The sequence below is a fragment of the Eptesicus fuscus genome, chromosome 3, assembly GCF_027574615.1.
Source record: "Eptesicus fuscus isolate TK198812 chromosome 3, DD_ASM_mEF_20220401, whole genome shotgun sequence".
In the NCBI taxonomy this organism is placed as follows: domain Eukaryota; kingdom Metazoa; phylum Chordata; class Mammalia; order Chiroptera; family Vespertilionidae; genus Eptesicus; species Eptesicus fuscus.
In genome coordinates, this window is record NC_072475.1 from 31,954,445 (window position 1) to 31,979,772 (window position 25,328).

Genomic DNA, 25,328 nt, shown 5'->3' on the forward strand with positions numbered 1-25,328 from the left:
ACATGGAGATGCGATGATAGCCTTTGTTGCTGAATTGTGCTTTGCAGACCTGATGAAAGAAGTCCCCCCTCTGCCTTGCTCAGTTCCCAGAATGCCACTGACCCACCATGGGCCTTATTCCCCTACAGCTATAAGAAAAGGACCACGAGAGCTAGTGAGCACTTGCTAATGCTAATCAATATTTAGAAGCTAAAAATAAAACAAAAAATAGACTAAGGTCCACAAAGGCAGAGGAAAAAGATTTTTTTCCTTGTGCCCCCAAGACCTAGTTCTAGGCTAATACCTGTGACCTTTTCTGAGATAGTCTGGGATTTAGAGCTGCATGAAATACTCCAGCACCTTCACCTCTGAGGAACAGTTCAGTCCTTCCTTCTGTTCCAGACCAGCCCGGCCACATGTATAACTCTCACCCATGGCAGTCAGGGACGCGAGAGGGAGTCTACTGCCAAGATTGGTCCCAACATTCCCAACCCCTATTAGGTAACTGAAATCCATGTGTCATCTGCTGCCACACCAAGAGGCGATCCTCGAACTTCATCTGATGCCCCTGGGTTAGGGAGAGAGAGTCTTTCTCTTTCATATACTTCTCAAAAGTAAACTTAGAAGGTTCCAGATGACTTCATTCAACAGATATCTGGGTGCCTACAATGTGCCCTGAATGACTGTTACTGAGGAAATCCAAGGGATTGATAACTAGCTAATTAGTTAGCTATCCACACCATGATGTCACACAACACCCTTTGTCCTGCCTTCCCACCAGTCACTGGTGAAGCTGCCCCACACACATTGCCTTTTAGAGTCCACAGAACAGAAGTGGGAATATAACTGCTGTACATTCACACTGACTTATTGCCAATAAAAGTTCACCTGTGTCTCATTTACTGAACCCATGCATAATTATAAAGATGTTTATGGTCTGTTGTGTTAATGAACCACGTTAAAGTCTGAGGGGAGATAGAAAAGCAATAATTAAAGGCCATTTCACCATTTCAGAGCCCCTCTCTGCTTCTTCCCGTTGAACTTCATAGGACCCTAGCAGGTTTCAAATAACGCTGACATTAAGTCCCATGGCTGCCTGGGGCACGGGGTTTTTTTTATTTCTCAGGAGGCATTGCACTTTCTTCAGGTTTAAGTTCCCAGTATCACAATCCTCCCTCCAACCATCTGAAAACACAAAATTTAAAACCAGTCCCCCATCCATTCAGTGTGCAATTGGGGCTGCAGGATCCAAACAGGGTCACTCTAAGAATGTACCTTACACTGAATTATGTGTTAGGCATACAACGGGACACAGAGGTAAACCAGCCACTATTCCTGTCTTTAATAAACTTATAATTTACAGACACTAATGGCTATATGGGTAGATAATTCTAAAACAACACAGCTGCAGGTGATATAAATAGTGTGAACCAAACAAGAACAAAATAGAGATTAATATTAATGAGGGGTAGGCATGGGGGGTCCTAGATGATGAACTAACTATGACTGATAGGCTTTTCATAAGAAAACATCTTAGTGACAGGGATTTTTTAAAATTTTTTAAATATATTTTTATTGATTTCAGTGAGGAAGGGAGAAGGAGAGAGAGATAGAAACATCAATGATGAGAGAGATCATTGATCGGCTGCCTCCTCCACACCCCCTACTGGGGATTGAGCCCGCAACCTGGGTATGTGCCCTGACTAGGAATCAACCTTGACCTCCTGGTTCATAGGTCAACACTCAACCACTGAGCTACACCAGCTGATCAGTAACAGGGTTTTTATGGATTGCTCAGGACCATAAAAGGTAGAATGGGTGGATTTATCCACATCTGTCCAAAAAGCACTCATGGTGAATTCAGTATCCTTATCTGGAGAGGGTACAGGGCTGGAGCTCCAGGTTCAATTCCAGCCTCATTCCATGCCCAGCAAGTAAATTTCCAATCAAAAATTCAAATTCACAAGTCTCTCCAAAGTCAGGAATACACTGCCCTGGAGAGCAGATAGTAGTTCCACCATACATTTAGAGAATGGGAAGAGCAATAGCACAATGCTTACATTTCACCTTTCAAAACCAGACCAACCTGGGTTCAAAACCAGCTCCATCATTTGCAACAAGTCACTTCACCTAGTTCTCATTTTCCACATCCATAAAATTAGAAGAATAATTGTACATATCACAAAATGAGTGCATTAATAAGACCAGACTTCTAAAATAATTGGCCCAATAACTTTTCAAAGTATTTTTTGTGACAAGTGGTGACAAAGAATATTAGCTATTAATATTGGTATTATTATTAATTATACTAGTGGCCTGGTGCACGAAATTCGTGCACAGGGGGGAGGGTTTCCTCAGCCCAGCCTGCACCCTCTCAATGGCAACCCCTTGAGGGATGTCCAACAGGGATTGGGCCTAAACTGGCAGTTGGACATCCCTCTCACAATCTGGGACCGCTGGCTCCTAACCGCTCACCTGCCTGCCTGCCTGATTGCCCCTAACTGCTACTGCCTGCCTGTCTGATTGCCCCTAACTGCCCTCCCCTGCCAGCCTGATTTCACCCCCAACTGCCTCTGCCTGCCTGATCACCCCTAACTGCCCTCCCCTGCCAGCGTGATCTCTCCCCCAACTGCCCTCCCCTGCAGGCCTGATCGCCCCTAACTGCCTCTGCCTGCCTGATTGCCCCTAACTGCCCTCCCCTGCCGACCTGATCTCGCCTCCAACTGCCCTCCCCTGCCGGCCTGATCTCGCCCCCAACTGCTCTTCCCTGCTGGCCTGATCACCCCTAACTGCCTCTGCCTGCCTGATCGCCCCTAACTGCCCTCCCCTGCTGAACTGATCTCGCCCCCAACTGCCCTCTCTGCCTTGGCCCCCATCACCATGGCTTTGTCCAGAAGGAAGTCGGACGTCCAGAAGATGGCTGGTCGACCCGGTCTAATTAGCATATTACCCTTTTATTAGTATAGATAATTTATGCTTCAGATCAGTGTTGGGTGCATCTACGTGTTGGCAAGACCTAAGACTTTATACCTTGACCACATCAAGTTCTGGGAACTGCAAAGCCGAGGACCAAAGCTCTGACCTAACCCGGGCCGGCCACTAGAGTGCCCCACCTGCCTGCCAGCCCCTCACTCAGCATCTGGCACAAGCAGCCCCAAAAGCTAAACACTGCTCAGTCTCCACTGGTTTCATGAACATTCTACTCTGTCTCCCACCTGCTGGGAAGGAAGGGCCTCCCCAACCTCACAGGGGCACACAGGACAGAAGAAGCCTTCAGGCTGCTCCTTACAGTTTTCTGTGCGTAGTATGACAGCATGCATGGTTTTTCTCTGTCTCTGCTCTTATGACATCCAAGACCATGTGAGCCTGGGGGATGGCCACACTGGTCGTTGGCTCTGCGACCCCACCCAGTTGTGCTACTTCTGGAATGTTCTCCAGTCTCTTCTCTTCCCCTCATTTCCCAGAGGGTGCTCTGTGGCCATGGTGATTCCTGCAATTTCCAGCAACTCATTCCTCCTTGGCCACTGACCCTTTCAGTCCTGCACTGTCACCCCTAGAGCTCAGCTGCTCTGCTCCCACAAAGTTGGAGACTCCCTCTCTCAAGTGGCCACAGCTCCTTTTAGCATCTCATCTTCCTTAAATGTCTACGCAGATCCTGAATGCCACTGACCTTCATGAAAAGCAGAAGAAGACATGTCTAATTCTTCCAAGTTAAACTTGAAAGGTGAGTAGCTGTTTCTCAGAGTTAGTGGAGCAAAGATGGGTGGGGAGTCCCAAGCAGAAGCAGCAGCCACATGCACTATCTGTCTTGTAGCTGGACTATCTCTTGGGCTCACCACTGCGTCCAGGGCCCCATGCTCCTCAGCGCTTAGGGCATGTTTAATAAATGAACAAGAGGCCTAAATCAGAGAAGTGGATGTCAGAACTATGGTTTGTTCTAGTTTCTTAAAATGCAGACCACATGCATCCAAATTACGCGAAGCCACAGAGGTTCAGATTATTGGGCCCCAGGCTTTACTCACTGAACTAGAATTTGCAAATTAAAATCCCTCTGGTTAAGTCCTATGAGTCCTATGGACTGAGCTGGAGCAGTGAACTTTGAGCTTTTAGTCTTTATACCCTGTAAGAAATACATTCTCCACTGTGGCCTAATACACGCACATATACAATACGTGCACAGTAACATTTTTCTATTCTATTCCAGTCCATTTTTTCCAAAAGCTGATTGCGACCCATTAAACTCACTCCACAACTCATTACAGTTTGAAAAGCACTAGGTTAGTGTATGGCGAGGGAGTGGAATGGTGGTTGCTGCTATTGTAAAGAAGTAGGGACTGGTTAGATCCTAGAAGGCCTTGCGAAATTAAGGAGTTTAAGCCTTATGCTTTAAGTCATGAGAAACCATCCACTTCATTAATGATTAGATATGAGCATAAAAACAAAACGTAAGTTCTGCCTTTGTGAAATTGCAGTCTCCTCTGGGGGAAGAGGTGGGGAGACAAATCAATCATCTGGTAACAACAGGAACTGGAGGAGTCTTCTAGGCACAGAGAACAGCAGGCCTAACAACACAGGTGAGTAACAGTGTGAAACACACAGACCTGGAAGTAGTTCAAAAGGAATGGTATTAGACAGGAATAGGTCTTCTAGTCCCGGCTTCAAAGCCCTCCTTTCTCTGCAAGGGGAGATAAGTTATATATGGGCCACCTCCCCTTGAAGGAAATTATTACGATTACGTTTCTAAAACAGGAGAGGCCCTTCAGAGTAAGGGGCGACAAGAAGGTAAGTAGAAAGCAGAAGACAGGACCAGAGTGGCCACCCCTCAAGATGTTGAAGAGGTGGCCTTCCCAGGAATACCAGAGTAACCTGCCTAGGGAACTTGCCTCAGAGTGTATGGACCTGGTCCAACTATGAAGCAACGTCTCAGGCATATTATATTTTAACAGCTTTATTGAGGTATAATTTACATACCATAAAATTCACTCATGTTACCACTACCCAATTTTAGAGCATATTCTATCACCCTCAAAAGACCCACGTGCCCATTGGTAAGCACTCCCTGCTTTCATCTCCAGCCCTAGCCAACCACTAATCCACTTTCTACCTCTACAGATTTGCCTTTTCTGGGCATTTTATATAAATGGATTCATAAATGAAATCTTCTGTGCTGTCTCTTTCACTTAGTATAACAGCCATGTTATCTCAAGTACTTCGTTCCTTCTTATTGCCAAATAGTATTCCAATGGATCCCACCACATTCTGTGTTCCTCTCATTAGTTGACAGACATTTGGGTGGATTCCACTTTTTGGCTACTGTGAGTAACGCTGCTACATACAAGTTTTTGCCTGGATGTATGTTTTTATTTCTCTTGGGTCATATTCAGAAGTGGAATTACTAGGTTATTACAGTGAATTTATGTTTAACTTTTTCAGAAGTAAGCCAAACTGTTCTCTAAAGTGGCATAACCATTTTACATTCCCACCAGCAATGTATGGGAGTTCCAGTTTATCCACATTCTCAGGTATGGTTTTAAATCCAGTTTTACATTTATTATGGCGTGAAGCATAGCCTAAACAAAGTTTTAACTGTCAGTTGTGTGAACTGTGGAGTTCCACATGCCCTCAGAATTTATTCACATTTTAAAATTCACTGAAACTTAGAAAAGAAATCATCGGAGATGTTCATTTGAAATCATTCAGCATCAAAATACAATGCCAACCAACCATGTAGACCGAATGGTCATAGAAAATTGGACTGAAACATTTCTCAAAGGAGAGTTATCAGGGAACCGAGCGTGACAAATGAGACTGTGCCTAGAACACTAAACAGAGTCTCCACGGGGACAAAATCCTAATCGTGAATCGTGCAAACCAGCAGCGATTCACAGAAGGCAGCAACCACAGCCAGGAGCCAGGAAAGAAAGTTGGGGAACTTTGAATCTGATGCAACTTGCATTGTGTCAGGCGATGAGCGACAAAGCAGAGACCCCACTTTCAGAAAAGAAACAGACCTTGTCTCAAGGGGGCAGAGAATAGTCACGGTAATGCCCTGGCTGCTTTGACAAGCCCAGGTACCTTTTACACACATACACACACAATAAAGGCACACCACGCTTTCCATCCCCTCCCCCTGGCTCACATTCTTCCAATCTGGAAAACAAACCCCTATCCGGACCTTGCACAATTACTAAGCTGTGTACAAAGTTGCCTTAACAATCTTAATCGTCATCAACCTTCCCCCAAGTAAAAAGACATGCATAAGCAGGGTTCACCTAAGAACTGTAGATTAAATATCGACATGGGACACCTTTGTGGCTAGGTAAAACGTCGCTCACGTTTTACGGTAAGTGTCCTACCTGGGACACCGAATGTTTACAACCTCCTCTCTTCACTGGGAGGCTCCCTCCTTGGCAGGAACCGTTTTTTGTTCCTAGCAATGAGGACCTGTGCTAATTAGCCGCTAGCACTTTTTCTGGTGCGACCATCAGTGAAGTGGAGGTTTAGGTACCCAGCTGGGCAGGTTCCAGGAGATTACCTTTGCTAATTTCCAGTCACTCAAGGAAAACAAAGGAGTAACTAAGACAGTGTTACCAGGATTTTAAAGAAATACTGTTCCTCCTCCCCTTCCCCACCCCGACCCCCACAAAAATGTGTAGACTTCTGTATTTCACACTTTTACATCTGTTCTTCTCCAAAAATAAAGACGGTTTATATTCGAGAAACAAGGACTACAATACCAGCGCAAGTGATGACTTTAAAATACTCACTGAGAGAACATACATATTGTTCAGACCAAAAAGTGTGTGCAATGTTCCTTCCCAAAGTAGCATCTGGGCGTGAAGCTCCAGGAGAGCGCGGTCCTGCTTTTGTTTGTTTGCATGGCAAGAAAACAGAGTTATTTCTGACTGGCGCTAGCGGCACCAGTTTAAGGAAAAACAGAAGACAGGGTGGCCTTTTAGGAACAACAAACACTTGGCTTTGACCTATGAACCATTCCAGAGTAGGTCACCACAGCCAGAACCATGCAGGCTCCATTGCTACCCAGTCTCTGGCCTCTAAGGACTTCAACTGGAAAACCCCAGGACTCCCAAACTCAAGAAAAAAAAATCCTTTCAACTACATAAATGGCTACTCCGGGTTCTTGCCTTGGAGCCTAAGATACCACCACTGACTAGAAAGGAAACTGTCCCAGAGAGAACTTTTTGAATAATGTAATTAATTCACTGCCCCATCTAGAGAGTAATTAACAATTCTGATTACAATGCTTGCACAATTCCCTGATACTTTAATAATATTCAGACCTCTTCTGAGAAAGTTCAGTCTGTCCCCCAATTGTCAATATTGCAAAAAACTTAATCATCTTTAACCAGACATTTTTGTATCCAGTCTAATGATGATTATTTAACAATCTCTTTTCCCTTTAAAATAGGTCTTCCAAGATGGGTCTTTGAATTTAATTTTTCAAAAGCATCTTCCCTGACAGTGAATATGAAATAAATTTTTATATATGCTCACTAGAGGCCTGGTACATGAATTCGTGCACCAGTGGGGTCCCACGGCCTGGCCTACAGGCTTGGGCCAAAACCGGCTCTCCAACATCCCCTGAGGGGGTCCCGGATTGCAAGAGGGCACAGGCCAGGCCAAGGGACCCCTACCGGTGCACGATTGGGGCCGGTGAGGGACACGGGAGGTTGGCCAGTTGAGGAGGGACCACAGGAGGGCTCCAGGGCATGTCCGGCCCCTCTCGCTCAGTCCCAATAGGCCAGACCCCAGCAGCAAGCTAACCTACCAGTTGGAGAGTTGCCCCCTGGTGGTCAGTGCACGTCATAGAGAGTGGTTGAGCAGCCTTAGCATATCATTAGCATATCATTAGCATATTGTGCTCTGATTGGTTGAACGGCCGACCAGTCAACAGGACACTTAGCATATTAGGGTTTCATTATATAGGATTACCAAGTTGTGTTCATAGTTGCCTTAACAATCATAATCATTATCGACCTTCCCCCATATAAAAATACATGTGTAAGCAGTATTCACCTAAGAACTATAGATTAAATTTCGACATGAGCCCAGCTGGTGTGTCTCAGTAGTTGAGTGTCAACCTATGAACCAAAAGGTCATGGTTTGATTCCTGGTTAGGGCACATGTCCAGGTTGAGGGCTCGATCCCCAGTGGGAGACATGTAGGAGGCAGTCAAACAATGATTCTCTCTCATCATTGATGTTTCTATCTCTCTCCCTCTCCCTTCCTCTCTGAAATCAATAAAAAATATATATTTTAAAAAAATAAAAGTAAAATAAATATAGACATGGGACCTTTGTGGCTGGGTAAGAGATGTTTATGGATTATTGTTACAAGGAAATTCTGTGAGATTTCTCAGTAAGAAAATCCTTTAACCGGCTATCTAAAGTGCAAATATCCCTTCCATTTTCCAAGTCTCAAAAAAATAAACAACCCAAAGATTTCAGGCTTCAAACAAAAGTAGGACTGAGAGCTTCTAGGCAAATGTCAGCACCTCCTGGGGTTTTACATTGAAATCCCTCCAGGTCCATAGGGAAAAGCAGAAAATTAACACCAGACCCATGCAACTTCATCATTTTCTGCCCCCTGAATAACCTTGCTAATAAAAAAAAAATGTCTTAAATTGGCAACACAAAGAACAGTTCGGGATTATCCATCGAAAGTTGTAGACTTTTCCATTTCATGTATCCCCCTTTCTTACAAACAATTCCAATCCCTATAATATTAATGTAAACTGTTAAATTCCATATTCCTAAAAGTATGTGCCTTCCACAATTTGAAGCCATACCCCTTATGAAAAAAGCAGTGACCTTATATGAATTACTATTTCCTACTCTGCAACATTTTCAAGCATTCTCAAACTTCTTTGGATATGTTCTGTGTTTTTCCAAAGCAACTTGTAGTTAGTAAACCATTTTTATGAGTATTTCTTTACCATGCATTTCTCTCATTCATCAGACACTAAGATCCATGAGGACAGCGTGTCTCATTACCATATCCTTAGCATCTTTCACAATACTAGGCACACAACAGATGCTTAATTAATATATGTTGCATGAACAAATGAACCAGCATGAAAAACAAGAAGAAAGAAAACTGTCTTTTAAACCATTAGGCCAGTGATTCTGAAACTCAAAATTACATCAGAATTACCTGGAGGGGCTTCTTCAAGCACAGGTTGCTGGGCCCCATCCAGCAATCTGTGAGTTTCTGATTCAGTGGGTCAGAGCGAGAGGCAGGGCCTAAGAGACGATCAGGAAGCTGCTAACCCCGAGGATCTCACTTTTAAGCAGTTAACCTGTCAACCAGCTCTTAGGAAATCCCAATGCACAGGATAACATTTACTGAGAACCTGTCAGCTGCAGAATCCTCTGTTACCTACTGGGTAAGCCACACAGGTCCTTGCTCCAAGCACTATTGAAATTGCCAACACAGGACTATTGTGCAAAGGGACAACACATAGAGACACGTGTCTGAAACAGCGAGAAGTCATTAGTACAGTTAAACTAAAGACATTTCATTTCTCCAAAGCATTTCTTTATGATGTATCCTACTGTACAGTTTAATCTATTTTTCTCAGAAATTACTAAACCACAAAGCATAGCCATTCTTCCTTGTACTACCCCCACTTCATTTCACTTACTAATGGGAGTTTCATCTGAGGGCAGGACACAAAATGTAGTGAGAGAGCCCATATTAACTTTATCTATGTTGTCTATAGTTCACTGCTTGTAAGGACCAGGGCAATGATCAACACTCAGTCCTTAATAATCAGAAATCAAGCAGAGGTATTAATAAGGTGAATACACAGGGTGTCCCAAAAACTGTACACACACTTGGAATAATTATTAATTCCAACAGGTTAAATCTGAAAAGAAAGAAACAATAAAATTAATAATTATTCAAAGTGTGTATACATTTTTGGGACACCCCGTATATATATAAATCCACCAAAAGATTGAACAAAAGGGTGTACAAAAACAACCCAACAGAATCCCAGACTCCAACTCTCCCATCATTGCATAGGTTTCTAAAGCATAGCTGGCATTAACTTTCCAATGCATACCTTTCTCATGGCCCTGTTCTGTATTTAAGTGCATTTATATCCAGTTTATAATCAGAGAAAATATTTAATTAGATAATGTTTGCAAGTACTTTGAAGATATAAAGTGCTCTATAAATGCTAAATATTATTATTATTATTTAAATACAGTTTGCAATTACTGCTTACAACCTATTCCACCCACCAAACTGCTATAATTTTATTACAGGCAGCTAACACACACACACAGACACACACACACACACACACACAACACCTAGAAGTAGAAATGATGAAGCCATGTCCATGGGAAGGTCTGGAATTTTACCCTAGGAATAAATAATTTATAGGCATTTTAAATGTAGATTATAAAATCTGGTAAATCAAGGCAATTGACCTCCGCCAGACTGACAACCACAAAGTTGTGTTGGTTTTAACAGTTTCTTACTTATAAACTAGGAGGAAAGTAGATGGTGGTTCAAAACACAGGGTGCTTTACTCTTTTGTCTGCCAGCTCCATCTTCCATTTTCTCCACTGTAATTTTAAAATGTCTATATCCCTCTAACAACAAAAAAGTAACTCAAGATAGATAACGGCTTGAGAATGGCCCTTGCTTTTGCTGTCTTCTGTGTAATCACAAACTCAGTGTTGTCTAATTCTTAAAAAATGGAAACCTTTGAGTCTGATTCCACATGTCTTTCATACACAGTTGTTGGGTGTTTTTTCAAAGAGAATAACAGGTTAAATGTAAACATCCCTTATACACAATGTACAAGAAAATCACTGTTAATCCCAATGGTTTGTATTTTATGTTTTTAGGTTTTTAGGCAATAAAAAGAACAATTAACATGTTCTAAGCTGACCGTGGTATTAAAAAAAACAAGAACACAAGGGAAAAAAATGCCTTAGAAATAACTCTTAAAACATCACTCACTATGCTCATCAAGGAAACCTTGTGCCCCAAACACAAAGCTTCTGGAAAATCTGTGAACCCCAGGGAAAGTCTGATGTTTTGACAAGATCCGTAAGTCAAATAAGGGTTGTGTTGAGTTACTATGGACACTGGCTTTGGGGCAGGTCAGTTGTAAGCCTGGCCATCTAGTTAGTTACCCTATGACCTTTAGTAAATTAACTGATTTTTCTAAGCCTCATGTGAAAATGATATACACCTACCTCACAGGAAATTGGGAGGGAATTTGACCATGTCAAGAGCCCAAGAGATCATTTGTACACTTTCATTGTGAATAGCACTTCTAAGAAGTTATTCTAAGGAAACAGGAATATATCCAAAGACTTGTGCTTAAGGATGTTTATCGAAGCACTATTTATGACAATTGAAAAACTAGAAATACCCAAAAGCTTCATCGATAGAAATTGGTTAAATATATGCCCTCAATAAAATGCTAATCATTAAAAACATGATTAGAAATTTGAACACTGACAGAATACATAAAAAAATTTAAAATTACATACTAAGCTTTTGGGCATGACAATAGTATTGTGGTTATATATTTTTAAGAGTTTATCTTTTATGTGGAGAAAAAGGAACCCTCATACACTGCTGGTGGGAATGCAAACTGGTGCAGCCACTGTGGAAAAGAGTATGGAGTTTCCTCAAAAAATTAAATATGGAACTCCCATTTGACCCAATAATCCCACTTCTAGGATTATATCCCAAGAAATCAGAAACACCAATCAGAAAGGATATATGTACCCCTATGTTCATAGCAGCACAATTTACAATAGTTAAGATTTGGAAACAGCCTAAGTGCCCATCAGCAGATGAGTAGATTTAAAAACCATGGTACATCTATACAATGGAATACTATGCTGCTGTAAAAAAGAAAGAACTCTTACCATTTGCAACAGCATGGATGGACCTGGAGAGCATTATGCTAAGCAAAATAAGCCAGTTGAAGAAAGATAAATGTCATATGATCTCACTCATTTGTGGAATATAATGAACAACATAAACTGATGAACAAAAATAGATCCAAAGACAGAGAAACATCAAACAGATCATCAAACTTCAGAGGGAAGGCAGGGGAGGTTGGGGGTGGGGGTGGGGGGGGGAGTGGTGGTAAGAGATCAACCAAAGGACTTGTATGCATGCATACAAGCCTAACCAATCGACACAGACACTAGGGGGCATGTGCTGGGGGGTGGGAGTGGCTGGGGAGAGGTCAATGGGGGAAAAAGGAGAAATATGTAATACTTTAAACAAAAAAGAACTTTAAAAAAAGAGTTTATATTTTAGAGATGTGTACTAAAATAAATACAAAACAAATAATATGAGGCTTCAAAATAATATGAGGGGAGGTAATAGGTGAGGGTGTAGAAACAAGATTGGGCACAAGTAGGTAACTGTTAAATCGGGGTTTCATTATACTATTCTGTCTCTACATTTTTAGTAACTTATTTTTTATTGTTGACAGTATTATATCTGTACCTCACTTTTTCCCCTTATCCCATCCCAGGCCTTTACCACACTATTGTCTGTGTCCATCAACTATTCATATATGTATATATATTCTTTGGTTAATCTCTTCCTGTCCTTTTTTAAGTAACAGTTTTATTTAGATTTAACTCACACTCCATAAAATTCACCCTTTTGAAGTATGTAAGTAATTTTGAGTATATTCACAGAGTTGAACAACCATCACCACTAATTTTAGGACATTAGCAGTCACTTCCCACTCCTCCTCTCTCCTCCAGCTCCAGCAACTACTAATTTACTTTCTGTCTCAATGGATTTGTCTATTTTAGACATTTCATATAAATGGAATCATATAACCCCAATAAATTCAATAAAAAAGAAAAATAAATAAATGGGATCATATAATATGTGGTCCTTTGTGTCTGGCTTCTTTCACTAAGCATAAGGTTCATCCATGTTATAGTATGTATCAGCACTTCCTTTCATTGCCAATAATATCCAATGTATGGATGTACTCCAATTTCATTTATTCATTTAAATGAAATTGATGGATATTTGGACTGTTTCCACTTTTTTTGGCTATTATGAATAATGCTACCATAAGCATTTGTGTACCAGCTTTTGTGGTATGTGTTTTCAATTCTCCCAAGTGTATACCTAGGAGTGGACTTGTTGGGTCACATGGTAACTCTATGGTTAACATTTTGAGGAAATGACAACCTGTCTCCCAAAGTGGCTGTACAACTGTATATTTCCAGCAGCAATGTATAAGCATTCTAATATTCTTTCTACTTTTCCATAAGTTTAAAATTCTCCATGATACGTTTTTTTAAATTGTGCCTCCAAAAAACATTAATATTTTATGCAAATAATCTGATTACTACAATTAAAAAATAGGTTGCAGATAAATATGTGATATAATCTTAATTTGTAAAGTTATCTACTTAGCTATGCATAGAAAAAAATCACTAAGCCATATACAAAATGTATACTTTGTTATTGAGAATCATTAATTCTTTTTGCTTTTTCTCCATTTTCCACATTTTCTGCAATGACCATATTATGTTGCTTTTATACTGAGAACTAGAAAAAGCTTTAAAAAAATTCTAAACAAATTTTTAACCATTCATCAGTCTTTTTTTATTTTTTTTAAATTTCTTTATTGATTAAGTTATCACATATTTGTCCTCATCCCCCCATTCCCATCCCACCCCCCTCCCCACGCATGCCCCCACCCCCCTGTTGTCCTTAACCACTAGTTAGGCTCATATGCATGCACACAAGTCCTTTGGTTGATCTCTCCCCCACCCTCTCCTCCCCTCCCTCTGAGGCCTGACAGTTTAGACATAATCTTTTTTTAATTTATTTCAGAGAGGAAGAGAAAGATAGAAACAAACCCGGACCTGTGCCCTGACTGGGAATCAAACCTTGACCTCCTGGTTCAAGGGTCAACACTCAACCACTGAGCCACACTAGTCAGGCAATAATTCATCAGTCTTTGTGCTCCCATTCACAATCTATATCTTCTGGGCCCTGGAGCCCCAGGGGTCTTCCTGGGCGGAGGGGGGGGGGGGGGGGATTCCTAAGAAGATCAAATACATGCATTGCTTTCATGAAGCTTACTTTCTAGCAGGAAAGATAATCCAAGATAGAAAGTTCCGAATGTCCTAAAGGAGTTGTGAGGTCAGTTCTGAGAGGGTTTATAAGTGGAAGGGATAACCTCTAGCTGAGAGAAACCAGGGACAATTCTGTGGAAAAGGTGGCATATGAGTGTTTAGTGTTAGGGTAGTACGTTCAGAAAAGGAGAATAAGGTAGCGCTCCCCACTAAAGAGCATCCAGGGGAAGAAAGAAGTTGTCCCTGGTGGCAGGAGTGAAGGGATGGTCACTAGAACTGCAGCATGTGGTGGGAGGCCCAGCCAGATGCATGAGCGCTGGTCTTGGGGTTTTGCTGAAGAGGGTTTTAGGAAGACTGAAGTGTAGGGACACCAGTCAGGAGAAGGCTGGTGATACAAACCTAGGAACCAAGTCTTGTCATGACAGTAACTGCAGTGATGGTGGGGAGGAATGGAGACAATAGCTATTAAAAAAGGATTTTTAAGATTGGGGTGGAATAAAATGTTATTTTGAGAATTTCAAGGCACCCCCTTGAGACAACCAGAGACAGCCTGGGCAAATGGAAAGTGAATAGAGAATCATCTTTCTCTAGACGGAAGTAAGCTTCCAACCAGAATGAAAGAAGTTGCAAACGAAATTCATCCAACATTTTCTATTTAAGTCCTCCCTCTCTCTCCACGAGGAACCTTATATTTATATGTGCAGAATAACATTTCATTCAAAAAAATATCACCAGATTTTTCTGGAATTCTCAGCACACTGCTAGTTCAGGCCCTGTTCTCAGAGAGCAACTTCCCCCGCAGAAACAGAAGACCCCATTTGACATCAAAGCATCTTTCGGGCACAAATTATCCCAAATTCTATCAGAAACACAGACTCAGAGATGAGCTATGCCCAGCTTGGCATGGCAGCCATGATTCAATCCCAGTAGCTCAAAGCTGTGTGGACTTTAGAACCACTATCACTGAGAGAAGGAATGGCATGGAACAAGAAGGGCATGGAAGGTTAACTGCAGGGTAGACACACAGAAAGAAGAAAGAGACAACCAGCAAGACTCGAAATGACAAGATTTCAAAGAGCCTTAAAGATAAGGGGGAAAATGTGATATTTCCATGAAGGAAAAGCCCTGCATATTCTTTCATCAACAAAATAGTCCATGACCTCCTAAGTAGATAATTATGCAAACAGCACACCATGACTTATATTAGCTTTTGTACTAAGATTACTCCAGTTAATAATAAATACTGAAAACGATTATGCAGATTTCTCTAATGTTCTGATAACTACCACTACACCCTATTTTATTAGGAGGCAATGTCAAGGCAAAGAAAACACCTGTTTAATAAAGCTAAAATACAACAAATATTTCTAATTTAAAACTGTTATGATGACTTAATTTTAAGATACTGTTATCGATTCCTGCATCTTTACTAAACTCTCATTTAACACCAAATTTAAGTGATCGTAGGTAATAAATTAATAATGATTCAAGATTTCTTTAAGCCCCCTGACACCGATGACCAGAATATTTTAAACTTTTAAACACTGGACTAATAGTGTACCACACCCCCTATCTCAACCTCTCTAAACACAAACTTTGAAAAAGTACAGGCATAATAAAGCTGTTTCTAGTTGAATAATAGTTAATCCATTATGAGGATAAAAAGTTTAAGAAAAAGAAAATAAAAATTAGAATGTTTTATTTAATGAATAATGCTGATATTGATACTGGCTTAGAAATGTGCTAATCTCCCAAAAGCTTCTGGCCTGAGCTCACCTCATATGTAATAAATGCTGATACTAGGTCAAAGGTTAACCCAGCCCATCAAAGAAACATACAGGGTCATATTGAAACAAAAAGGAAAAGATACTATTAAAAAGCTGTAGAATCTTTTCCTCTGGATCACTTTCAATTAGGTGTAATCATTGGGATCAAATGTTGATAGAATCAACTTTCTCATAAAATTCTATTTAATCATGGACTAGCATATTGGTATAGTGCTTTATAGCTTTCAAAGCATTGCTGTAAATAAGTTGATTTCTGAAACGAGTGTATGAGGAAGACAAGCAATTGTGATGATTCCACAGCTAATAAGACATGAACGTAGAACTCAGTGCTCAGTTCACTCCATTCAGTCACTCACTCATTCATGCATTTATTCAACTAACTGGGACTATGGACTCAAAGATGAGCAAGACCAAACTTCGGGCCTAGTAATCAGGCAAAAAGAAAACTGCACACCATTTATAACACAAGCAATGAAAAGTACAGTGGGAAAGATGTATGCAAGTCTCCCAGAAGTCAATTCTTAAATCTAGGGATTTTTATTTACTTTATTAGGGTTAATAAAATATTGGTTAATAAAATTATAAATGTTTCAGGTGTACAATTCTACAACACATAATTAGTATATTGTATTGTGTTCACCAACCCAATTCAAGTCTCTTACCATCACCATTTATTCCCCCCCCCTTACTCTCTTCAACCCCCCCCCCCCCCCCCCCCGCCACCCCTTAATTTCTAGGTTTTGATGGAGAAAGAAATAGCTAGGCCCAGAAGGGAGTGAGGGGTTGGGGAAAAGACAAGCAGAGGTCATTTAATTCTATTCAAATAGAAAAGTGAGTGCGAGTCCTGGCAGAAACTTAAGAGTATGAAGTCAGCAATGACCAAGCTTGGCCTTGAATGCCTTACTCTTTGGGCCAAGCTAAGGACAGCCAAAGTGCTCAGATTCAGATATATGCTAATCTCCAAAAAGCTTTCTGGGCTGATCTCACCTCATATGAAATAAAGCATACTGGTGGCAAATTTCATTTGTTTTAATACAGTGATGTCTTGAAGGAAGAGTGACTCAAGCCCTGGGTTAGAGTGAGTAGAATGTTTTCTGTAGCCTATATGTATACACACATTTCATACACCCACTGGATAGTTTATATCCATAATATTTTATGTAAGTATCCACATAGATTACACAAAACATACCTAGAAGCTATAAATGTCACATGCAGAGACATATGAATAATGTGTATGTCTAGATGACCCCTGAGACATGTTCAGATGGAAATGGGTTACGGAGAGAGGGTACCACACAGGACAAGCATCTGTCCTAGACAATTTAGACAGTCATTTCCCTGCAGAGGAGGAATTGAGGGAGGGTTGGACAAGATGAATTCCAAAGGTACCTTAAAGCTCCAAAGCTTATGTATTACGAGGTTACCTGCATAAAGCACTTTATTCTTGGATATAAAATTCCATGACCCATGGTGAAATTATTCCTCTGCCATTTTTTTGTGTGTGATCAGACAGAAAATGTATAATTGATTTCTGATTCAACCACAGACAATGCGACTTAGAGAAAAGAGCATTGAACGAGGAGTCAGGAAACCTAGATACTCTCCCCAAGCCACCTAAGAGGGAAGAGGGTGTGGACTGTGTGACCTTGGGCGATAGACTTCACGTCCCTGGGCTTCAGCTTACCAAGTATTAGATGACAGGAGTGGCTAAGTGTTCTACAATTTTCTTCCAGCTCTAAATCTTTGAATTCATCATCCTTCCCCCCAAAACTTAGTTTATCTCCAGAGCTCTAAAAATCAGGGCTAATAATACTGTATTAAAATCATCTCTGTCCTAACCAAAGATCCTGTTTTATCGGACTTTTAAAAACCATCCACATCTTGCATAATTTAAATGATCAGTGCTGTCACTGGTCGCTCTGGTTTAAGTTATGCATTGTTGCTATTTGGGGAAAATTTAGACGGGATCCAGTCTGGGATCACTGACTGAGAACAATGAGCCCCCAAAATGAGAAGGAAAAAGGCCGCTTCAGACAGGATCCGCTTTTAATACACTGAGCACAGGGTTTACAAAAAGAGCATTGATTGTGTACATTAAAGAGCCACCGAAACAGCAAGGGACTGGTAGGGCTGCAGCAAATTCTCTTAGAAGCCACTGACCTTGGCTGCATTTCAGGGGTCAGGCATTCCCAGGAGGTTCTCAGCAGGCAGGCCCTACTGAGAGTTTAGGAACAAACGAGAGCTCTCATCTAGGTGAGCCCACTTCTCCTAATTGGGGAAGACAGAGACAGATGATCTGCCCTCTGATTTGTAGAGATTTCCTATTTGGGCCCACTCCTGGCACGCACACCTCACTCACAACAAAACTGGTCGCAGACCCCAGCCCTGAAACTGTCTCCACATCTGCATTTAAATCCTCCAGCCAGCAGTTCCCCAATCTCCTGGGCTAGCCAGGGCCCTCCCTCTTTCCACACCTCCTGCAAGCAGAAATACAGTGGCAGAGCACTAAGCCCAAGCCACAAAGAGCAATTTCAGTGCATCCTGCAAAGATATATTTTCAAAATACAGCTCTCTGGAGTGCAGGTTTCCCATGTGTGAATCGCACTCCAGGCCAGCCCGTGAGCCCTCATGGTTGTTCATAAGCCTGCAGGCTCTGTGCTTAGTATCTCAGGAAAACCTTCCCCAGGAAAAACCAGGAGAGACACCTCCCGCCAAGCAGGACTTAAAATCACATCAGGGCGCTTTCCATTAGAGGAGCTACGGCCGAGATTCCGGCTCAGGGGAATCACAAGCCTGGCCCATTGTTCAGGCGCCTTCCCTGGCCTTTGCCACCTTCCCCTCCCTGAAGTCTGGACCATCCATTCACCTGATTAACCAGCTGGCAGCAACTCCCAGCGCAGAAAGTAGGGCAAATGCACACTCTGTAAAGCAGGAAGCCACAGATTCAGCCAAAGCACCCACCCTGTTACCAACCCCCACCCCGCTCTGCATGTGGCATTTCGGCGCCAGGGAAATAGACAGCTTACTGTAATAACGCATGAATGAGCTTTTGCTACCCAACTATCAAAAAAGCCAGTTACAAATGGCATCTCTGTTCCTTCTCAACCCCTTAACTGCCTTGCAGAAACCTCACCTCTTGGATGCCAGGATTAAGGAGAGGGGGAGGAGGAGTTAAGAAGAGGGGGGTAGGTAGGGAGAGAGGATTAATGAGACTACAGGAAAAGTGACACTTTGACCATAAAGGCAGCTCTTTAACCGTCGAGAAGCAGGCAATGTCGGGAGAAGTACTGAGGATTCAGGAATATAACCCCAAGATTTAGCATCAATCTAACAATGTATTCCCTCCGGAGGGCGTGTGAACTTGCAAGCTTCACCCATCCTCCTGCATGTTCCTGTGTCGACAGCCACCATCAATTTGGTCTCACCGACCCTCCATGCGTCATGGACAATGCAGGTGTGTGTGGTTTTTTTAATTTATTTTATTTTGGGTTCAGGAGAGGAAGAAGCCGCCTTTCAATTGGCGTCCAACCCTCCTCAGACCCCCGCTGCTGTCGCCATCCCCCACCCCTCACCCCCTTCCCAGGAGGCAACATCTAATTAAAATGGCAAGAAAGCTCTGCCCCCTTCCCCGAAGGAGTGGATTGGGATTGGGGAATGGGGGGTGGGGAGGCGTCGAGGCTGCCCTCAGATTCCCATTCCCGGTATTCTGGCCTCAAAACAACAGCAAAATGGATTCTATACGGGTGATGTCTTAGTCAATACAATGAAACGGTGTCTGAGGCTATTCACGTGAAGGTAAACGCAGAGCTTCCGTGGGGCTGGGGGCTGGGAAGTGCTCCACAAAGGACTGGCCACAGACACAGGGAAACCACACACAGACACACACACACACACACACACACACACACACACACACACACTCTCCCGGGAGTTCCGGTCTGATTGGGGGAAAGCAGAGAACACATCCCTTCCACCTGCTTAAGTTCAGCCATAAAAACTGAAATGTCACAGCCACGAAGTCAGAAAGCACAGGCAGGGCTGAGTTAGAACCATAAATAAAGGTGAGCAGCAGGCTGGTCTGGAAGACAGCGCTCAGAAGGAATCCGGGCTCGGAAGGCAGAAAGGGGGAAGGGGAGGCAGTTGCCACCCACAAGACCAGCCTAGCAATAGCTGCCCCCTTGGAGAGGCAGGTTCGCTCCGTGGGGACCGCCAGGCTCCCAATGTCATCTTGCAGGTAGCTGGAAAACGTGGGGGGGAAGGGGGGAGGAAGGGGGGCAGCGCCTTTATTCACTCCGTTGTTACTCTTTTTGCAGAAAGAGACAGGCAGGCAGGTCTCCGCGCCTTGGCACGAGACGGCTGCCCAGGGCTTGTGTATGCACACACACACACACACACACACACACACACACTCACGCGCGCGCGCGAGCCTTTCATTTTAACGCGCTCACACCGCTCTGAGACGAAACTGGCATCAGCTCCCCGCGCTCCCAGGGGGTTCTCGACCACAACCAAAGGAGTGCACGTACCGCACAGCCCCTGCCCCGGGGATGTAGCCGAGAGCACCGCGGCTGCTCCCAAACGAGACTCGAGGTCCCCTCCGCCTCGTATTTGCCCGCCTCTACCCCACCAACCCCAGTCCCAGTTCGCGCACCGAGCCCATTCACCCTGACCCAAATCACGGGGGAGGAAAATCAGAAAACCTGTTCTGCTCACCCTCAGAGCCGAGAGATCGATTTCATCCAGGCTGCGAGCCGGGGAGTCGCTCGCCATGTCTACTTCTTCGCCGGAGAAATGGACCAAAACCCACCTCGAAGGTTCCCCCTTGGAAATGCCACCTTGGTCTATTTCACTCGCGTCTTCATGCGGGTGTCGCGCCGAAGGCCCCAGGGCCCAGCCCCCCACCCGCCCACACGGGATCCACAGCGCCGGGTCCCGATCCTCCGCGCGCCTCTCCGCCGGGTCCGGGAGCCCAGCCTGCGTGGATCTCCAAGTCGGGAGCCGCGATGCGTGTGGGCTGTGCGCCCCGATCAGCTAAGGGCGCTCGGGCTGCGTGGGTGTATTTAAATGGGCCATGCTTCTTTGCTTGTGCGTGGATGGCGGCTGCATTGGCTGTTATAATGAGACACATCAACTCCTCCACTCAGCTGGGGGTGGGGGTGGAGAACCACACAGAGCTGTCTATCATCGCTTCCTGGGAGGAGTAAGGGCGCGGGGGGGTGGGGGGCGGGGGGCGGTGGAAAGGCGGAGGAGGCGTGGTCTCCGACTCGGGAGAGGCCACGCTTCCTGACCCGGTCCCTCCGCACCAGCGTGGGTGGGGGAGGGGAAGGCAGGCACCCTTCCGCCGGCGTTTGCGGGCTAAGCCGGCCGTATCTGAAGGGCTGTTTCTGAGCCCTCCCGTGCTTATCGTGGGGGAAGCGGGGCTATTCGGATACACATATGTTTGTGTGTCCAAGTCGCGCGCTACAGAAATGTGGCCATTCAATCGCATCTGGGCGGTTTCTCGGAAGGGTTCGAATGCTCCAGCACTGAAAAAAAGAAAAAAAAAAATGCAGGGGGGCAAAAAGCGACGCCCTTCCCTCCCCCATTCATTATTGGTGGGGCCCGAGTCACGCAGGCGGCTGCAACCGGTGCATATAAGGACTTGTGTGCGGGGCAGGGGATCCGCCTCCAGCCGCGCACGGAGGGGGGGAGAAGCGCACTCGCACAGTTCGCCCAGCCTCGCGTCTGGGCAATCTGCCCCGGCCGCCGGGTCTTGGTCCGCCAGCGGTCCCCGGGATCCCGGGTGGCGGGTCACTCGCCGCTTTGGGGCTGGGAAGGTGTGCCAGAAGCAGGAAAGCTAGGAATCTGAGCTTCCTCTTGGCATCGCCACACCCAGGACCTGCCGGTGCCGCAATTCCCTACGGAAACGACCGAATGGAAACGAGAAGCTTGTTCTCTGGAGTGCAATAGCGCGAATGCTTCGGGTAACTCCAAAAGGCACCACTTGGGTAAGGCAGGGCACGCCGCCTCGGGACCCTACATTCCCCTTTCAGGCAGCGTTCCCGCGGCCGACCTGCCCGGGTGGATGGAGAAAGTTTGGCTGGCGGGTAAGATGGAACAAGCGAGATGTACGGCCAGAGAGCGATGTCACTCCGCCCGCCTTTTTTTTTTTTTTTTCATTTAAAGGCTGGATGTTTACAGTGGCAAAGATGACATTCTGTGATCACGAGGGTGAAGTCACTTCCCCTGGTCGCCCCGCAAAGCTCTTCCTCTCCAGCCGCGGCCGCTGGAAATACAAAGGAAGAAAAGGGTACGACTGAACTTCCCCCCAAACACAGCAGCAGCTTTGGAAGCATTACCTGCACCTCTGTTGAGAGAATGTACCCCTGGCCAAAAGCACTGGGGGGTTTTCAATCGTGCGGAGTGAATATTAGCTTCAGAATAAGGCTTGTGAATGAATGAATGAATGAATGAATGAATGAATGCCAGTGCAGTTAGTTCATCACGCCTGCAGACATTAGAAGACTTTTCAACAGCGTTCCGTAAGCGCTGTGCTGTTTTTGTTAATATTATTGTGTTTATTTATATGCACTGTGGAGCATGATACTTGAAAATTTTCCCAACATCTCAATGGCCGCAAGAGTTGAGGAGCTTTTGCCATTCAAACATCAAACGTTTAAACGTGTTATATGCAAAACGCTCCACTTGATTTCTCATTTTTTAATAAAATCACCTAGCTCAGGGTAATAAGTGATGTGCAGTAAGCCACCAAGTGATGTCGAAATGGCGTAAAAACCTATCGTTTCCTGTCAGTGTCCTTATTTTTTCCTCTTTTTGTCCCTTTTTTACCTTTAAACTAGATGACAAGTTAAGGTATTGGCTCCGTGTTGAAAGAAAATTGCTAATTTAAGATCCAGCGTTGAGACCTATGAACAGAATTATTTCTAAAACTCCAAATATTTAAAACTAGATAAACATTTTTTCCCTCCTGGAGAACCTGCATTTTAGGCCTCAGGCTTTATTTGAAACATCACAAATGGATCTTTCCTTCAGGTGTTATATAAACAGTGAGCTGTTTCAGGCCAGGAGGATGCCGTGATACTGGCACTAAATTCTCCCCTTGGACTTAGAATTACCTTAGAAACTATAAGTCCAGTACCTGAAGGGTACTACATGGGGGAGGGCTTCTTGGTAGGAGGGTGAGAGAGTCTGTTGAAGGCAGGGGTGCTGGCTGCAGGAAATACCATAAAAGGAGAGGTTACCACAGCCAATGCACCTCCAATTGATAAGGGAAGGAAGAAATGCTAAGCAGTTTGTGCTGAGGTGAAGTGGTGACTGGACTGGGGAAGAAAGCAGAGTTCAGATCAGGTAGAGCTTCGAATGCCCTCTTAAGGCACTTGAACTTTATTCTTTAGGTCAAGTGTGTATCAAATTTCAGCTATTTCAGTAAAAACTCCTACGTTTTATGGGTTTTTTTTGGGCCATGTCTTTGTACCTCCTGTACTGTTAACATTTACTTAATATTTCCCTTAAATCAACACTTCTTTTTTTTTACATTTAATTTAAAAGGGAACATAAATGACTACTGAATATGGAAAGCTAGCAACGCTTGCTAAAAATAGAAGGAAGCCATTAAAATAAATATAATGAGAAAATAAAGCAACATCATTAAATTCTAGCTAGCTATCACTGCCTGCCTCAGGCTTCTATCCTGAGGCCTGCTCTTAGTTTCAGAACTTGACCAAAGTGAGATTTTTCTTCTTGATGTATTCTGAAGGATTGAAACAATTGATATCATTTATGTGCAGTTTGAAGGCCTACAGAACAATACTATACTCTGTTTATATCTGTCTAAATATGTAGTTAACTATAAAAAGCATGGACACAGGCAGGAAGGATACAGATCAACTTCAGGATACTGATAAAGGAAAAAGAAAAATTGAATGGGAAGGCACAAAGGAGGCTCCAGCAAAGATGTCTAATTTATTTTTTTTTAAAGACCTCAGCTAAATATTACTAAATATTTGGAATTGCTAAATCTTTACCCTAATGCCTCTGCATTATATTGTTTACTGTATCTTTTTATATATTTGAATTTTTTTTATATTTTACAAATATTTATAAAAAAAGAGAGCCTGGCCAGTGTGGCTCAGTCGGTGAGAGTTGACCTATGAATCAGGAGGTTTCTGTTCCATTCCCAGTCAGGGCACATGCCTGGGTGACAGGCTCAATCCCCAGTAGGGGACATGCAGGAGGCAGCCAATCAATGATTCTCTCTCATCATTGATGTTTCTATCTCTCCCTCTCCCTTCCTCTGAAATCAATAAAAGCATGTTTTTTTTTAAAAAAAAAAAAAAAGAAAAAAGAAAGAAAGAAAGAGAATTCCAAATAGGTTATGTTCTCTATGTTAAGTTCAATGTTATTTAATGTCAAATCCATGCTCCAACTAAAATAAACACTGTGGAAATCAGTAACACTGCTCATGGAGCTTCTAAAAGCACATTCTATACATCTTCTGTCACCACAAAACCCTAAATATAACACAAAATGTATTTTTTAAAATTCATTAGCATTCTAGAAGACAAAAAGAGAGCATCAGTGGTCCATCAATTCAGAGACTTCCTAGATTATCTAAAGCAGGCAGGATTGGATCACCAGTAGAACCACAACACTACGTAAGGTGGGACCAGAGTGAGAGGGCAAATTCAAGTTCAAAAGCAATGGCTATAAGGAGCAAGCACTTTCAACATGGTGAGTAACTAAAGAATGGCATTCATTCATTCATTCAACTAATATTCACATTTACTCTGTGCAAGATACAATTCAAGGCCCTGAAGGTTTGCCTTCACCAAGGCAAATAATAACCTTGTAAATAATCAATAAATAAGCTTATTCTAGATGGTGATATGCAGGAAATTAAGCAGGATAATGAGAATCAGCAGGTGGTTGTGTTCACCTCCAGCCATACCCACTCTCTGTGAGTATGGGTGCTTGGTCCAAGGAGACAGTATAACCCCATGGAGCTGCTCACCAATTGCCAGGAGATGGGGTGAAACTCAAACTTGCAGAAGATACACTACTTGCATCCCCTTCCCTGCACCATGTGCTGTCTCTCCCCTTCCCACCACAATCAGCAAAACAAGCCTCAGAATTAGAATACTCGGCACAGCAGATAGGCAAATGAGACTTCCAAACACTAAATGAGCAGACAACCAAGAATCACCAATCATTTGTGGGAATCTATTACTATGAAAGAGAGGCACTAAGTTCAATCAAGAAATAACTGTTATTTTTAGCAGAGCAAGAAGTAGCTTTAAGCTATATATATTACTAGTAGCCCTGCGCATGAATCCATGCGCCAGTAGCTCTCTGCGGGGCCTGGCCATTCCGTGCCTGCTGCCCAGAGGCTCTCTGCGGCCCAGAGGCCCATCCGTTTTATCTGTGTTATACAGTCTTGGTTCTG

The 25,328-nt window shown here is 43.4% G+C and overlaps 1 protein-coding gene across 1 annotated transcript in view; it reads right to left on the bottom strand.

Moving 5' to 3' along the window:
• TNIK (TRAF2 and NCK interacting kinase) overlaps positions 1–21,026 on the bottom strand; it is a 341,946-nt gene extending 320,920 nt beyond the window's left edge. Inside the window, exon 1 of the mRNA XM_008142296.3 lies at positions 20,600–21,026. Coding sequence (XP_008140518.1) covers positions 20,600–20,656 — 57 coding nt within the window. The 5' untranslated portion in view covers positions 20,657–21,026. The remainder of the gene's footprint in view (positions 1–20,599) is intronic.
• Positions 21,027–25,328: the final 4,302 nt, after the last annotated feature.